This window comes from Saccostrea cucullata, unplaced genomic scaffold (genome assembly GCF_032062105.1).
Source record: "Saccostrea cucullata isolate Sc308-1 unplaced genomic scaffold, CSIRO_AGI_Scuc_v1 ctg9069, whole genome shotgun sequence".
Lineage (NCBI taxonomy): Eukaryota > Metazoa > Mollusca > Bivalvia > Ostreida > Ostreidae > Saccostrea > Saccostrea cuccullata.
In genome coordinates, this window is record NW_026930846.1 from 1 (window position 1) to 18,254 (window position 18,254).

At 33.1% G+C, this 18,254-nt stretch overlaps 1 protein-coding gene across 1 annotated transcript; it reads left to right on the forward strand.

Annotated features, from left to right (window-relative positions):
- The first annotated feature begins 8,388 nt into the window (after positions 1-8,388).
- LOC134230315 (uncharacterized) lies at positions 8,389-17,462 on the forward strand. Its single transcript, XM_062712084.1, has 6 exons — positions 8,389-8,489; positions 9,854-9,922; positions 10,031-10,103; positions 10,457-11,366; positions 15,757-15,969; positions 17,008-17,462. The coding sequence occupies exons 4-6, from the start codon at positions 10,535-10,537 to the stop codon at positions 17,460-17,462; spliced, it is 1,500 nt and encodes a 499-aa protein (XP_062568068.1). The 5' UTR covers positions 8,389-8,489; positions 9,854-9,922; positions 10,031-10,103; positions 10,457-10,534.
- Positions 17,463-18,254: the final 792 nt, after the last annotated feature.

Consider the following 18,254-nt stretch of genomic DNA (forward strand, 5'->3'; position numbering starts at 1 on the left):
AATTTTAACTGACATCCTAACGGTTGTATATTCTCCTGTTCATTCTTTTTCCTCATTGCATTGTTTGTACACTAAACTGAGTATGGATTTTCCCGTTATTTCCCGATATTGACAAGGAGCACACGGTGGATGTGACAAGTCGGCAGGGGATGCTCTCTTCTCCATGCTACATGTTCCCAAATCTGATGTTTTGGAGGTCTGTGTTTGCGCTGCTCCTATTTTGTATTGTTTTGTAGCCTTTTAATCTTGAATACTTTTCGTTATCTTCATATTTTTCATATACTGATGTTGATTCGATCTATTGAAATGGGAGTCGATATAATTTGAGTTGGAAACAGTAGTAAGGATGACTAAACACCGGGGGTAAACTATGGAATATATTGTTATCAGAGGACTTTAGAGAATTATGGTATCTGTTTTTATGTATTAAGTAGAAATAAATCGCAAGAAGTGCCTAGTTTGAAAGCGTATTGTAAAAATTCTGGACATAGAATCTCAAATCGATAGTCGATAGTTTAATGTTTAAACTTTTATGTAATTGTACTCTGGTGCTTGCACATTTTGATATAATAGGCTCGAGGTGTTTGAAAATTACCTGTGTGATCCTCGAAATCAGAAAAAAACTATCCGACATTGCAGTGCAGTTTCCATAAATGGTAAAAAATTGACCGCCATAATAATCTAGCTATCCTTCAAAGACGGAGGCCGCCCAGACCTATTGACTGACAATCAGTTGAATGAGAATTGCATTGTGGATTACTACGGATAGTACACAATATATTTATTATATTTTTCATGCTCACAATGATACAAAGTTCATGTGTTAAATACATGTTAAATTCTAGGTTGCTAGATGCCATACTACAGGGCGAGTTGCATTTGTTGTACAATCAGGAAGTAAATTTTAAGGTAGATTTCCCGGCCAAAACACATGTGTACTCCTCGGTATTGTTATACAAAAACGTTTAGTCTATTTAAATGCCTACAGAATGCTGCTCGTTTTCCTCAAACTTGAAGCCCTGGTGTCCTTAACTTGGCACAAACTCGTTTTCACAAGATAATATCCCGTTTTCACAAGACAATTTTTTCCTAGTATCTTAAAAAAAATATTAATGTGTCCTAAGTATACCACCGCACACGCGATATCAACATAGGATTATTTTTTGTGTGACCTAACAACTTTTGAATTTTGATATCTTTTAAAAGAAAAAAGACTTTGGGGATATAATCTGACAAAAGTTGAAACAATTTATTGACAATTATTTTTCAAGAAGAAATACGAATATCTTCTTTTGCGATTAGAATCGGACTAAGCGGCTTTAAGATCTACGTCGCATGAATGGATAAATGTTTTCACATACAGAGATACAATTTCAGTGCTTTTTATATTCTTATCACTAGATGATTTGAAAATCATATTTTCAATGTGTACGAGGGTTGTCCCAGAAAAACGCGAACTTTTTGAATATTTTAAATACTATTCATCCAAAACCAATAATTTTTGGCATGGTGTTGGGAAATCATCTTTTAGATGTTCTGACAAAATATTATAGGCATGTGATGTCATATGCATACAAAAACGGCATTTAAATGATGTTAAAAATCGATGGTCGGCGCACGATAATTTTTTGACTTTTACAAATAGCATTGTGATTGAAGTTTTCGTTGTTATCAGGCTATATGGCAATATAATATCAAAATTTTTACAATCATAAATACTCTATGATTTGGTGTACTTATGTTTAAAATTTTATTTATATGGCATCATTAATGACAAATATATGACGATATATAGCAAAGCGCTTTGAATTAGATATTATCAAAAATGGTGACGTTATGTTGTGATGCGGAGCACCAAATTATCAAGCAACACCATGTTGAGCGGGATATGTCTCCTGCATGTAGAAAAAAATGTTAACAATGACAAATCACAAACAAAATATAGGGAACAAGTTTATATCTAGTAGAAGAGGTCAAGAGGTCAAGTTTAGGTTGACTTGACTGGTTTCCTGATAGAAGAGAATAGACATGTGCACATAAATAAAGACTAACTGAAAAGACAAGAGTGGGACGTCATAGGCCTACGTGAAGACCGCTGTTAAATAATTTGATCAGGTGGGTTTATGATCGGGATTATAAAATTGTCTGTTGAGAGAGTTATCATCCCCCCCAATCTTTTAGTAGCACTAGTATTTGAGATGCATAACTTGGTAACTAAAAATAATGAAACACATTGCCGAATGTGTGCTAAAAATGAATATTTATAGAGGTGCACTTTTCGTAAAAAATTCGTAAACACTACGAGATACGTTTTGACGTCGTCAGTGTTGCGCCGACAGCTAATTCGATAGATTCCTTTACATACGAGGAGAATTTTATTTTTAAAGATATTTCTTTGAAATTTTTAGGCATTATTCAAAAAATGCTGATCATGATGCATCCCAATTTTTAACTTTATAGTCCTAGTAAAACAAAAGATATTAAAAATGTTCGCGTTTTTCTGGGACATCCCTCGTATAGCCCTCTTTTTGTATATCTCCTTTAAATCTCCCTGTGGTATTTAAATATGTTGTACCTATAGATCTGCAGTGAGACATCCCTTTAACAAACTGATGGACCGAAACGAATTTATAAGACGTACGTTCAAAAGAACACATAAAGTACTTCAAAAGGTGCAAAATCACTGTAAAACTATTGCTGTTTTCATAGTCATCGGTCGAAAGAAAGAAAAGGTCTAGCAGATATAAGTATTTTGACACGGGGCAGTTTAATTTTCATTTGCATTCTTTAAAATATATTTTTCAAATTCGTTGATTTCAAATGGCAGGAAGACAGAAGTCATTTTTTACGTATGAAAATCATTCGAAAATTAATCTCTGATTTCTTATTTGAGGTAAATAGCCAGAATTCCAAATATTTCTCTTCAAATCGGATTGAAAATCGTCTGCCCCATTTTAAAATTCTTCTATCTTTTAGAACTTTTTTTTCTTTCTACCGATGTCTTTGAAAACATGAATAGGTTTATAGTGATTTTGCACCTTTAAAATCAGATCTCCCATGATTTTTGTTGGATATGATTTTCATCCAACTTGTGTAAACAAAACCACCGTTGCATTTAAATCATATTGAACTGCAAATTGGGAGATTCTTTTTATCCTTGGTGTTCTTAACTTGGCACAAAATATCTTTTAGTGCATGTTTACTGGTTAACAACAAATTTCAAACGTCCTTTACATTCTACAAACTTTAAGTTTGTAATTTATGTATTTTTGCAGAAAGTTTTTTTATTTGCAGTATATTGATCATAGATTAACCTGAACCTTTTGTACGAAGTAAAATGGTAACATACGTATACCTTTCTATTCATTCAGCTATAGGTAAATTGTTCTTGGAAATCAGCTAAGGGCATTTATAACAATAGCCAAAAAATATAGAATACATGTACAAAGGTTGTTGTTGTAGATGATATATATATATATATGTTACCAGCATACCAGCATTTTGGAAAATGTGTCCTTAGTAAGTTCCAATTTCCGCAATGAATTATCACAAAAGCAGACAAAGTACATCATATTTAAAATTCTCTCTCTCCTTTTCAGTTTTGAGTCCTGAAAATCTTTCACAGTGTGAATATCGGCCAAGGGATAAGCAATTTGACTAAACACATAGCCCCATCTCTAGAACAAATATCATTTTAAAATTTTTATATATTTATATATTAAAGGGGAAATCTTCTCTTCAAGAACAAAGTCATTTTCAGTCATATTAATATTAAAGCATTTTCAGGTTATGTCAGTACAGATTGGATGAAAAGATAACTCTGGAGGAAGGGTGAAGCCACAATAGAAGTTAAAAGTTTTACTTAAAATTAAAGACGAAAAAATGCTCTCTTCAAGAACGAAGTCATGTTAAGTCATATTGATACAAGCACATTATCGGGTAATATTGATTCAAATTTGATCAAATGATGAACTCTTGATGATTAGGGTAGGGCCAAATTGGAAGAGCTTTATAAATATATAAAGGAGAAAAAGAAAACCCTTTTTCTATGGAATAGCAAAACCTTGTTTAGTCATTAAAAAATGGAAGTTTGTAAAAGAAGGGTAAGGTGTGGCCATAATTGGAGATTTTTTTGACAAAGCTCGAGTATGCAGGGGAAATACTTAAAATCTTTTCCTATGAACACCAAATTTCCGTTACACAAAATGTTTCCATTCTTTTGATGTAGTAGTATCTGGTGTCTGTGAAAAGCTTTAGAAGTTAACAAGTTTTACCTTTCTTGTCCAAAATTGAAGAAATAGTTCCCCATTCTGAGGTCTTATTATACAATTCAGTACTCCATTTTGACATGTGTATATTTAAAAAGGTAAGATTGGTTTATTTTCAAAGTTATAATTTAGCTTGGTCTACCCCTGAACTTTTACGTCATGATATTCTCGCGTTCCTCATCGCCAATTGACCGAAACGGAAAGAAATGACCGATGTTGAAGATGAGCGAACTGAGTCTTTTGAAACCCTGAAAAACACTTGAGAAAATATTTTTGTTACAAGTCTACAAAGTAACTTTAGAAAAACAATAATTTAGGAGCTACACACATGGAGTTTTGGTAATCAAATTGTGTTTTTTTCTCCTATTTTTTTCTCTAATTTTTTTTACAATTGACTTTGATCAAGGAAGTTATTTATCAGCCTACCGTTTTATGGTTTCTTGTGTACTGTAGACATGATTTTTATTTTTTCATAGTTTGATATAAACTAATATTAACTTATAAGAAAATTTGTTGTATCCATGTAGTCTTTATGATAAACTGATAAATATTGTCATGAAGCACAGAAAGGACTGTTAGGATTTAAAGGCGGATCCATCAGTTTTTGAAAAAAGGGTGTGGGGGTGTTTCAAGTTTTGGTGCCCTGTGCTCCTTGCATGCATAAGAATCATACAGCAGGGGTCAGCTGGAACACACTTCATGCTTGTAGTTACGGTTTTCAAAAGAAGCAACCCTAAAATGAGTTCAATTGATAAGACAATAAAAAACCAGAAACCAAATAATACAAACAAGCAACCTGTGCACTAGCTGCAGATCTGTAGCTCTCCAAAAACATGTATTGAAAGAGTCAGACTGGAGAGCTACAGTACCGCCCATTGGTAAAACGGTTTATTTATTGCGCAAAGAAGTTGTGCTTTGTTCTGAATTAATTCTTCTTAATTCTTACCTTAATTACAAACAAGCAGATTCAAGGAATTGTGGTCCCCCACTTTTGGAGTCTTTGTGGGTGAGATGTCACTTTTATTACATATTGTGTTTAATATGAACACCCTATCATAAATACCATCACGAAACTTCAAGGTCAAAGTCAGGGGTTAAAGTTCTTGGTATCCAATGAAAAGTCTTCTCAAAAGGATAACATATGTGAAGTATGAAAACCCTAGCCATTCAAAACTTATGGACTACTTTAAAGTCTTTTCATAAGTACAAAAAATCTCAAAAAAGGTCAAAAAGTCAAGATTGTTGATATACAATGAAAGCTCTTGCCACTAACAATACATATGTTAATTATAAAAATCCTAGTTTCTACTGTTCAAAAGTTGTGATCAAGGTAAAAGTTTTTGAAAAGTAGGTCAAACACCAAGGTCAAAGGGTCAAAGATTTTGGTATCCAATAAATGGTCTTCTCACAAGAATTACAAATATGAAGTATGAAAAACCCTAGCCCTTTTACCCAAGCCAAAAGTTATGGTCAAGGTTAAAGTTTTTTCATAAGTATTGAAATCTCCAAGGTCAAGGTCAAAAGATCAAAGTTTCTGGTATCCAATGAAAGATCTTGCCACAAAGGATATATATTAAATATGAAAGTCATAGTATCTTTCATTCAAAAGTTATAGCCAAAGTTTAGAATTTTTGTGTAAAAGTGGGTCAAACTCCAAGGTCAAGGTCAAAAGATCAAATTTGGTGGTACCCAAAGAAAGGTTTTATCACAAGGAATACACATGTGAAATATGAAAGTCGTAGCTCGACTAAATCAAAAGTTATGGGCAAGGTTAAAGTTTTTTGTGACGGACAGACTGATGAACAGATAAATGAGATTTGATGTCCCTTGGCTTTCGCCAAAGGGGGGCACAAAAAGCTACTGTGACATTTAAAAAATGCAGTACCCCTCTAATAAGTACTCTCATAGTTGACATCCGTACAAAGCACCCATGGATTTGCTTCCTGAGGGCATGGATTGTTGTAATTTTTTATCTTATCTGTGCTAAAAGGTAAGTTTGTCAGATACTGTAAAAGCACAAATATTCGTGGGGGATTAAATTTCGTTAATTTCGTTGTTAACAATTATCAACAAAATTAAATGCCACACGAAATTTTATATGACTATATATTGAATAGAGTTACTTTCAAAACAACGAAATTAAATCTTCACGAAACTACTCTAGATGACCAAACAAGGAAGTTTCATCCACATGAAAATTTGAGCTTCTACAGTAACCCATTGTCTGTCATGTGTTTGTAAACTTTCCACATTTTCAACTTCTCAAGAACCACTGTGTCAATTTTAAACAAATTGCAGCTTTGGGTGAAGGGGAGAAGGAATTATTAAAATTAAGGGTCATGTCCTCTTACAAGGGAAGATAATCAAGGAAAATCATTAAAAAAGATTGGGTCATTAAAAATCATCGCCTCTGGTTTAAAACATGAACCAAATTCAATTGTTGGTTAATTGTTGCATGATACTCAGGTGACCGATTAGGCCTGTGGGGAACTTGTTTAATATTTTTGATATATATGATATATTACTTGAAAGTGTGTCATGACCCTAACCACGCAGTACTGTTAAGGCTACCCGGAGCTTAAAATCCATTTAAAACGTTACACTGCATTGCCAATTTGAATTTTAGTTTTATTTTTAAGTTATGTACTTTAGTGCGCCAAATTCATATAAAGGATCCCCTATGCTATATATAACCATATTTGTTACGATGTCACATGACCTTGTTGATCACGTGACGATCATTTCTTCTTTTTTGAAATGTTTCACATAAATCGCTTCGGCGCAGGTTGCAAGCACAATTTTTATAAATTTTTGTCACATAAATAAACTCGTTGCATCCTTGTGAAACCGAAATGTGCTTGGGAAATGTTATACTATTTCTTTGGAACAACTTATTTCAGATTCACTTCAACTTACCGACAAATCTAATGGTATTTTCCGCCCAATATCGTCAACTGTTTTAAAACAAAGCCATCATTCATTTTTCCCACGCAAGATTCAGTTAGAGGGGAACTCTTCTTACATAATTCCACAAAAGATATTAAAAAAATCCTCATTTACAACCTGCGCCAGGCTCTTTTACACACATATTTTGAATTCTGCCTCTGTCCACGGGTATAAAAATGGGTAAATGTCAAACGTATATTTTCGTATGGAGTTTGAACACGCTGACTCTTAAACAAGCTAGGTTATCTATATTAATCGGATATATTACATTTAGAAAAAATGATAAAATCACGTTCGTTTTAAACTAGAATTCCGCAACTTTATATGCAGATTGAAATAAGTTGTAAAGTTTATGACATTCTCCCCATCATTACAGCTCAAATATGCAGTGACTTGACGTCATTTTCAATTATGACGTCATTCATTTGTAGTTCAGAGAAGTTCATGCAAAGAGTACACTTCAATATTCTCCGGGAAGCCTTATCGTACCTGCGCAAAGGTTATTCTGGCAAGTTCAAGTTCCACTGCTAGAAAAAGTATAAAATTTGTAACCATTTCAATAATTTCCAACGGATATTAAGTACTGGAAGTAAAAAACTCAAGCAAAGAGTATTTGTGATCTTCAAACTTTAACTTCAGCATGTTCAGATAAATGTTGTTAGGACAAGGTCATAAATACCGTAAAAGTATGAAATTCATCTCAGAGCCAAATTATTTTAACGAAAAAACATTGGATGACCAAATACATGTAGTACGTCTTTTTCAGATAATATTGTGGTGTAATTTTGTGAACTCTCTCACAGTTCTATTAATCAACTGTAAACACGACATGTAACACTTTTGTATTTTATAAATGTTCTGACTTTGTTTTGCCAGATATTTAGGGGGGTGCTGTGCAGCTGTTACAAGGATGAAAATATGGCTACCTCACAGTTTTGATGTTTCCTCAAGATACAAATCTTTATTACTACTCAGTATAAAAGAAAATATGTGAAGTATATTAAGGCTTCATTTGTTAATGAACAAGTGTTTAGAAAGGCTGAAAATGTTAAAAAGTTCATTTAAATTTAATTATTTTATATTATCAATATCAAGAATAAAGTATTAATAAAATTAATGTAAATATAACATACATGTGTATATGTTTATTCTTGTAAGATGATAAATTATGTAATTGTCCTTTATTTTCTCAGCCAAAAAAAAAAGAAACTAGATAAACGGAAGCCGTGCAGTTTTTTTTATTGTTTTTCCAGATACAAGAAATCAGTGTGGTATGTACATTTCTCTGTTACTTATATGCACAGAGACCACAAGAACTAATGCGATAGTAAAGTGTCCTCTAGCTGTCTGTCCGTCAACAATTTTTCAAAATGCTACTTTTTCCATGGTTTTTTTTCTAATTTAAAAAAATCAAGGCACAAGTATAGATTAAGATACTGTAAATGTATTACATTTGTCTGTGTATTCTTTTTAGCGTTTTTGGCGGAAAGCAATATCCGCTAATTCAAGTACAATTCTAAACGCTACTGGAGAAGAACATTAAGATATGCGCTAAATCAAATCCACGCTAACTTGTTCAAAATCAAATTTCCACCTAATATTGTACGCGCTAAATATAATAGATTTACAGTACATGTATATAATTCTAGTTGTCAGTTTTTGATTTTAATTTATAAATAGTGTTGCCATGGTTACAGAAATCTGTTTGAAATCAGGCACGTAGCATCGATTTTGAAATTGGGAGGGGGGGGGGGCAGCCACTGAAATATTTTTTTTACCTACCTGAAAAATTTGACAGGCAAAAAAAAAAAGTAAAATTTCCCAACGTCGAAAATCCTATTTCGTAGGGAGAGGGTTTGAGGCAAACTTTTTTCGATACCAATTCCTTTCAATAATCCAATTGTTAAGCTTACAATACTATATTTCCTTCATATTTACTTCACCTTAGTAAAAGGTGGGGGGGGGGCAACCAGCCTTTCAATGAACATTTTCAATATTAAAAGTATTGCTGGCAAAAAAAAGTGGGGAGCCCCCCCCCCCCCCCCCGGCCCCCTATTGCTACGTCCCTGGAAATACTTTCAAATTGCTGCTCCTCCTAGACCTACACTTTTGATCTGATTTCACTATAAGTACAAAAGTAGGTAACAAGAGGATAAGTAAATAATTAGGCATAAGGCTACATTAAGATGATAATCAAAGAGAGAATTTTTTCTAGAAAGCTTACTCCTACATGTACTTCAGTTTTTGTCTGCAATATTTCTATAGAAAGAGACAAAATGAAAGACCATTGTTCTGTTTATTGCTGTTGCAGAGTTTTAAGTCCAACTGCTAAATTTCTCTTCCATTTCGATAAATACTAACCAGTAGAGCTACAGTCTGTACAGAGATGTCTAGTTATAAATTTATAAATATAATAATTTATACACAACTATGACTTTATTCATGTAAGAAAGCTAGATTTATTATCATGAAAATTATTTTGTACATTATAAAGTTGAAAAACTGAACAATAAGTTCAATTTAATAGAAATGCAATATTATACAATTAAAAATATATTTTTATTGATCTATAAAAATAGCATTTCTTCCATTACAATCTGTTCTATTCAATAATTTGTAAATATTAATTTGTTATACAGGTAATATTGTGAACACTTGGAGGCAGCTATCTATTGAGACATCAAAAGGACTCAGTTCCCAATAGAAAGGTATTTAATATGTGTATATTTATGTATTTCGATACTTATAAGTTTTTCAATATGTATATACATGTAGTTATGTTTTACTGAATAATTTATAAAATATTGATTTGTTAGAAAGGTAATATTGTGAACACTTGAAGACTGCTATATATTGAGACATCAAAAGAACTCAGTTTCCAATGTAAAGGTAATATAAAATTATATATACAGCAAAACTTGTTTAGTATGAACACGGATATTGTGAATTCATGGATATAGCGAAGTTATCTTGTATCCCAAGCTATATAAATTTAAGGAATTCCTTATACGGATATATTGTATAATGGATATACCAAAGTTATTTCATATGTCCCAGTGACTTCGTTATAACTGAGTTTTATACTGTAATATTATATATTATGTTTATATGTGTTTTAATTCTATTTAATGTTAAAGTTTTTTTAAACCAGACCATTGAATCTGACAATAATACAAGAGTCAAGTATAGAGAGAGGTTTGTTATTGATGTAGAAAATTCTAGATCAATGTTGTAATTTACAGAGAGATCTCCCTGACTGAAGGAAATCAACACAGAATTATAAAGTCACAGGAAAAAGAAATACAAGTCTGGTGTCAGAGATGTATAAAGCAGTATTACACAAATCTGTCACTGTGCCAGGTGTTAGTCAGTGTTATCACATATCCCGTGTGTCAACAGACCGGGTCTGGATCAGTGATTATGAAGGCAATCTCATCTTAACTAACACGACAGGAGACAAACTAGATCAAGTGACAGGTTTAAGTCAATTTGGTGGTGGAGTACATACTGTGACACGGGATAGTGCTGTGATTTATATAGACAGTGATCTTAATATCATAAAACTGTCTACAGATAAAGTCAAGACCACAGTGATACCGTACACATCACCATGGAAACCAAAGTGTGTCTACAGCTCCCCCTCCACTGGAGACCTGCTGGTCGGGATACGTAATGATGATACATATACAGGCCAGGTAAACCGTTACAATAACACTGGAGAACACATACAGACCATACAGCATGACAACAACACGGGTCAGAGACTGTATATATATCCTATCTACATCACAGAGAACCGCAATGGAGATGTTATTGTGTCTGACTTAGACCGTAATGCTGTAGTGGTGACAGACAGTAGAGGGATACATCGCTTCTCCTACACAGGTCCTCCATCAGGATCACGACTATATCCACGTGGAATCTGTACTGACGCGCTGTCACACATCCTGCTGTGTGATCTAGACACCCACACAATACATATCATTGACCAGGACGGTCTCTATCTGACACAGATTGATACAGAACAACACGGGATAGACAGACCATACAGCCTGAGTTATAATCGTGATACACAGCTTCTCTGGGTTGGATCATGGATCAACAACACAGTAAACATTTACACACTTATCAATGAAGGGGACGATCTGACTGGTGAGTTATACTATTGTATCTTTGTGTGTTTTATCTAGTGATATTCTGTATGTACAGCAAAATCATTTTAATATTAGAACTAATATATACCGTTTAATACTTTTTTTGTGTAAATACCAAACATTAAAAATAAGAAATGTATTAATATTACACATGTTACATGTTTATTTAATTATAATTTGTTACACGAAGTAACAAGAAATATTTCTAAGACAAAGATGAATTATCTTATTATTATTTTAAGGATGTACAACACACCTACCCCCAAAAATTCCTGTCGTTTAATTTTCGTTATTTTTATATATTCAGTACATGACTATACCTACTGCATGTATGCATATTTTTGACAAAATCGTTTGAGTGGTTTTTGGACAGGAACTTCCGAAAGTTAACCCCCTTTAGTTGTTTATAAGGAGAGAAAATTTTTAATCAAAGAACTACTTGAACCTTGATTTTCAAAAAACCAGATCAGATATCAATGTCAAATTTTATTGGCTTATTCCTTTAACAGTTTAACACAAAAACATAGTACTCTTTTTGATATACATATCATCAAAACAATTTTTAAAGACCTTAAACTGAAAAACTATGAATTTCCTAAGCCTTGAAAATTGCGTATTTTTTAAATTCAAAATTTTTTTGTGATAAAACCTGTCGTTTAATTTTGCTAAAAAACTTTCTTTAGGTAGCTGGTAGTGAAAATAATCTTCATAATTTTTTATTTAATTTTTGGTCGACCAGTTTTGATTTAATAGCGGAAAATTATCCCCTCCCCCTTTCTCAATAAATCACGTTCCCGCGCGTCTTTCAGACAGGGGGTCGATCACTTTGTTATACGAATCTACTAATACACTTTAAAAGAATTAAATTGGAATATGCTTTTGCTTCAAAAGTATATTAACTTACAAATTTAAAAGTTCTCATATGGAAAGCGTATTTAGATGTAGATTTTTAGGCAATTTTTGAATACCCCTATCACCCCCACCCCTACCTTTTTTGCGTCGCAGACCATTAGCGTTAGACGAAACGTCGTTTACAGTGCAAATATACCGGTATTTTGTCAAGAATCCCGGTGGTATGCATTAGTGTTTAAATTCATGATTACAGAATAAATATTGGCTACAGTACTCTTTTTATATGTATCAGGAAAAAAATACTGAAAGACTTTTGTTTTTAGTTCATATAGGTATGTGCTATGCTTTCCATATCGCATGAAATCTGGATACGAATTCAAGTTTTGTTGAACTTGAATATGTTGATTTTCATTATTACTTCTTTAATTTTATTCATTATAAAAACGGTGTATGTTCAACTTTTCTGTGATATTAATGGAATAATTGTAGTTTCTTTCATGTCATTATTTCAAACGAGACAGTATGTGGCCGTGGGGATACATCGACATTTGCATTAGATCATAGATGGGCATACATACCGGGTACACATTTCTTTCAATGTCGTCGCTTCTAATGTTAATATGAAAATTCCGTATTCGTCCACATTAAGTTTAAAATATCAAACATTACACTTCATTTATTTCAATTTATATCAAATCCCACATTGATGTTTTTCAAAATCTTAAAGGCTACGTTTGTTTTGATTCGAGGAAATGCGAACCGACATTGTTGACAGAAAGTTAAAGTTACGATTTGCTGCAATAGGATATTCATAAATGAATATAATTTCATTACAAGTGAACAATTGTTTTCAATTCTATTACTTACATTGTATATATGAGGTCTATAGTATTCAATTGTCGGATTTATCAGGTCTTGCTGTAAATGTATCTGATTCCGTGGAAAAAGGGAGGAAAATAAACAAATCCTATATTTTCAGAGTTGTTCCTCTTTGATCAGTAAGGATCTGAGAACAACATCGATTTTACATTGTAAAAAGTTAATCGTTTCTTTATTGTTGTTTTATTTAATTAAAGAAGGAAAACAATATATATATCGTGTATGCACAAATTGTAATGTAGACCATTAATCGGAATGTAATACATAGCCAATTGTACATAATGAGAATTTCGGTAATGTAGAATAAAAAAAAGCTGCGCCTTGATCAAAAATACAATTTATTGTATATGAAATGAAATAAACATTAAGGGATTGTATTTTATATCTTTCTTTTTTACGGAGTTTAATCGAGTTAATTAAAAAATACTTATTGATTGAGTATGGTACGCACAATTACAGCCAAGACCCATATCCCAATTTTCTTTCATGATTGATATACATCGGGATCGTTTTCCTCGTCGCTTTGACGCTTTATTTTTGACGTTAAACTTAACGTCAAGTCAAGCGTTCAATTGAAATTGCAAGAGTTATCTCCCCCAGTGTGTTGTACGTCTTTAAGTATGAATTGTAGTTTAACTGATACATTTTTTGATCAGAATACTTTTAAACACATTTGCAAGGCGGGGTTTTCTAGCATGTCCAGAGAAAAAAAAAACAATGGAATCATGTTATTAATAAATGTAAAGTTTTTGGAAACTTTTAAAACATTATCTGGAATTAAATAATCTCCTGTTTAGAACTTAATCAGGTTTATATTACTGAGGCATATAAACAATTGTCTCTCTACATAGAAAGGGTTTGTTGATCGAATGCAGATTACTCCTAACTATAGATACAGTGGGCTGGGCAAAGAGAGATAACTCCGAAATAAAGAACTGTTTTTCTTATCTATTTGAGAATGTAAATCACTTGATAGTTAAAATGCCATTGGAATTTAAAAAAGAAAAATGTATACATATACATGCAATACCTATATATTAGTTATAATGTCATTTTGATTTGTACTTACATGTAGTATATAAAGTATATAAAGGTTATGAAAAAATAATATGGTTATAATTGGTTAAGAATTAAAAGTTTGGACTGGAATCTACTAAGAGTGTAGGAATCTTTAGTCACATGAGTTAATCTACTAATCTACTTTAGTCACATGAGTTAATCTACTGACCTTTTGCTATTTGTTATATGGTTTTTGTCCAGCATCATTTGTTTTCTATGAACATTTAAATATTTACAGCTTCTTCTCATAAACTGCTGAACACAATTCAACGAATTTTGACATGTATACATCATGTAGTAGAAGTTTTCAAGAAATTGTGAATTCCATGGATATCTCCCACCCACAGAGTCTAAAGATAGTGTTCTAATGATCATAGTGTAACATTGTATAATTTATTTAAAAGTCTTCTCTCTCTCCTGTAGATAAATCAGATTAGTTACATGTACATGATGTAGGTGAAAAATTGAGAAATTTTGTTGCATCAGAGTAAGGGGATCCTATAGGAAAGGGGGGGGGTCTATTGATTAAAGGGAGAAGATGTTTATTTATTTGAAATTTTTTTCTCAAAACCTGTATAGTAAGGAAACAAACTACAACAAACTAAGTGTATAGTAATGATGAGCAATCTCTAGTACTTCTTCTAAAATTGTCAATTGTAAGTTCCAAATTGGCCCAATTGGGTCAGGGATTCTAGTGTTGAAGTAAGACTATGTTGACTTTGTAGGGAATTGACTGTACTATAGTACCCATGCGTATTATGAAGTATTAATAGCTTTGGTTGACCATTAAAAAAGTTTTAAATGTAGAAATTTAGGATAACCGGTAAATTGACCTAAACCACGTGTCTGTGAAAAAATGTAAACATAGTAAACCAGCATGTATTGTCGTTCTGTCATCGGATTGGACAATGTCTATGTGCGAAATAATAATAAATTAGCCATGTAAGGTCTTCTCGGACACACACATCCCTCTATTGTACAAAGACCTGCCCATTCTCTTGCCGTAGAAAAACATATTCTCACAAACCTGGCTGAATTTAGCTGTGATAGTCCCCCCCCTCCAGTTAGGGCAGGGCCACAAGGGACGATCAAAGTTTTACATGGGAACATATTGGAATTGTCTTAAAAAATCTTCTTCTCAAGAAAAGCAAAGACATGACCCCCTGGTTTAAGACAGGGCCACAATGGACGATTAATTTGTTTTTCTCAAACTTTTAAAGCCATTATTTTGTCAAAGAAATATGGTAACAATTACTGGTACTTGGTAAGTATAGATTCAAGTTCAAATCATACATCCTCCCCTTAGGGATAGAATGATATCACTCATAAAATACTGAATTAGCCAAAGTGCTCTGGTGAGCAATGTGGCCCATGGGCCTCTTTTTTCCTAGTGAGGGTCCACACTTTTTTCAAGAAGAGATAATTTAGAAATAGTGACAAATTTGGTGATATCTTTTGAAAATCTTTGCAAGAACCAGTGGGCCCAAAAATTTGAAACTTACAGCAAACCTTCTGAACGAAGTGTTGAATCAAGTTGTTCAAATCTTGTCTTCAGGGAGCATTATTGTGACTTTTTTATCCAACTTTTGGTGTTTTAGATAAAGTTGAGGGATTAAAGACATTCTTGAGAAAGGAGAAGACAACCGTGTCCCATGCCAGAGGAATACTTGTTGGATGTGCTGAGGCTGGAAAAACAACGCTACTGAAGAGATTAAGAGGGCAAAGTCAAAATATCGGTGAAGTTACAGAGTCCACCAGGGGGCTGGAAGTCCATCAACATCTTTTCATCGTTAAAGATGGAATTTTAGAAGGTAACTGATACACATACACAGGACATATAGACATTTTTTTGCTGTTTTACAGATTTTAAATTTTAGCTCTTCTGAGCTGAGCCAAAGACCTAAAGAAAACATACTCTGGCACCGTCGCCCAAAAAGATTTTGAGACATGTGATTTTTTTCAATGCAGTTTACATAAAATATGCAAAATTGTGTCTGATGGTGGCAGACACTATTTTTAAAGCAAAATAAGCACAAAAATAGGTTTTAACATGTTTAAGGAGCCTTTCTGTATTAAAATTAAAAATATGTATGACTGTCACAGTAGTTTGATCCAAGGAGCCGTATAACTATCACGTCTCTTTGACAGACACGGTTCATCAGATAAAACTTGACATTTCTCGTCTTGTTTGATCTAATGATCTGCGCCTGACAACTCAATGATATACGACTCTTCAGATCAAGTTACTGTTATAATGATACAAAAGTGCCAGTCTATATTCAATGTTATTTATTATGCCCCTTTCGAAGAAGGGAGTGCATATTGCTTTGCTGCTGTCTGTTGGTATGTCGGTCCACTTTAGTTTCCATTCATTTTATTCGCAACCGTTGCACATACTGAAATGAAATTTGATATACAGGTATATCACATAAATATCTAGGTCAAGTTCTGTTTTGGGCATGATCGCACCATTTTAGTCAGAGTGATGCCCCTTAGACTTAAAAAATTTCCAATTATTTGCAGTTTCCATTCATTTTCTTCACAATGGTTGTACATACTAAAATGAAATTTGGTAAACAGATTTAGCAAATAAATATCTAGGTCAAGTTTTTTTTGGTACGATCACACCATTTTTGACAGAGTGATGCCCTTTTGGACTTGGTAAAATTCCAATTTGGGGGGAGGGGGCATAGGTGTTTTACAAACATCTCTTGTTTAAAAAATATCATATTCATTAAAAAATGGTGAATATAAAAATATATCTGTGATAAATTGTAATGCTATTAAGTATTTCTAGAGTACATGAACTTAGAATGTAAGATGATTAAATTATTTACATGTATTAACAGTAGCTGATGACGATTCACCATTGAAGACGTTTATCAGGATAAATGCTGCGGACCTGAAGCCAAACATTAGCGGTGAAGTTGACATTTCCAATCCAACTGAAAATAGAGACAATTCGGAACTGAAAAGTCCTGATAAAGAGAGGGGGGAAATCTATAGACGAGAAGAAAAGAAAGTTGAGTTGCCTAGCCCACCAACTGAAATCAAAGAAGAAGTCAATACAGTAGAGGTAATGGCCAGTGTTCTCTCCTCAGAAGCGCAGAAAATGGTGAAGGATGAAATTTTTCAGAAAATCTTGTCTGAAAAAGAGAACTTACCGACTGTAAGCATGCTGGATTTTGCTGGTCAGTTAGCGTATTATGCCTGTCACCAAATTTACGTAACACCAAAGGCCTTCTTTATCCTTGTGTTGGACATGACTAAGAAGTTTGAGGATGTTGTCGACTTACAAAGGTAAGGCATTATGTCTTGATCTCAAATTTTTGTCTGTGAGGCTTACACTCATCAAGATAAAAAAAAAATATGCTGTATAAGGCATTCAAGCTTCCCAAAAAATGTAAGAGAAAATAAAGAAAAATTACAGGAAGTTTAAAGGTGGGCTAAGGGGGGGGGGGAGGGGGTAGTTCACTATAGCCAAATAAACATCTATTTTTCTGACTGTTAACTTCACATTATTTGCAGTATCTAAAGGGCCAGTAGACAAGTTTCAATTAAACTTTTTACAAATTGTGGTGGGTAACTGAAGGACTAAGCCATCTTCTAAAGGAGAAAGATAATTAAAAATAAATGATCAACAAATGGCATTCAAAAAATGTTCTAAGAACCATTCAGAGTCAAAGAGGTTTAATTAGAAGCATCCTCTCATAGTGAAGATCCAAATTTGTTCAAATAAAGTACCCTGAGAGAAAAGAAGGACCACAATGGGCCAAAAAAATTTAACAGCAAAATACAGGATTAATTAATAAAAATCCCTCTGTCTAGAACAGCTTGCATACTTAAGCTTTGATAAGTTTATAATAATTATGAGATTGCCTGATGGTTTGTTACATATGTACTATTTGCTACTGACACTATACACAGTAGTTAATTGTTGTTGGAATCACAAATAATTTTCGTCGTTTTCGTGGTATGACAAGACCCACGAATTCATGTCCACAACGAAATGTAAAATTTCACACACATAAGTACTCATTTATTCTTTCCACGAAATCAAATCCCCACGAACCAAGAAATTTTCCTCAAACCACGA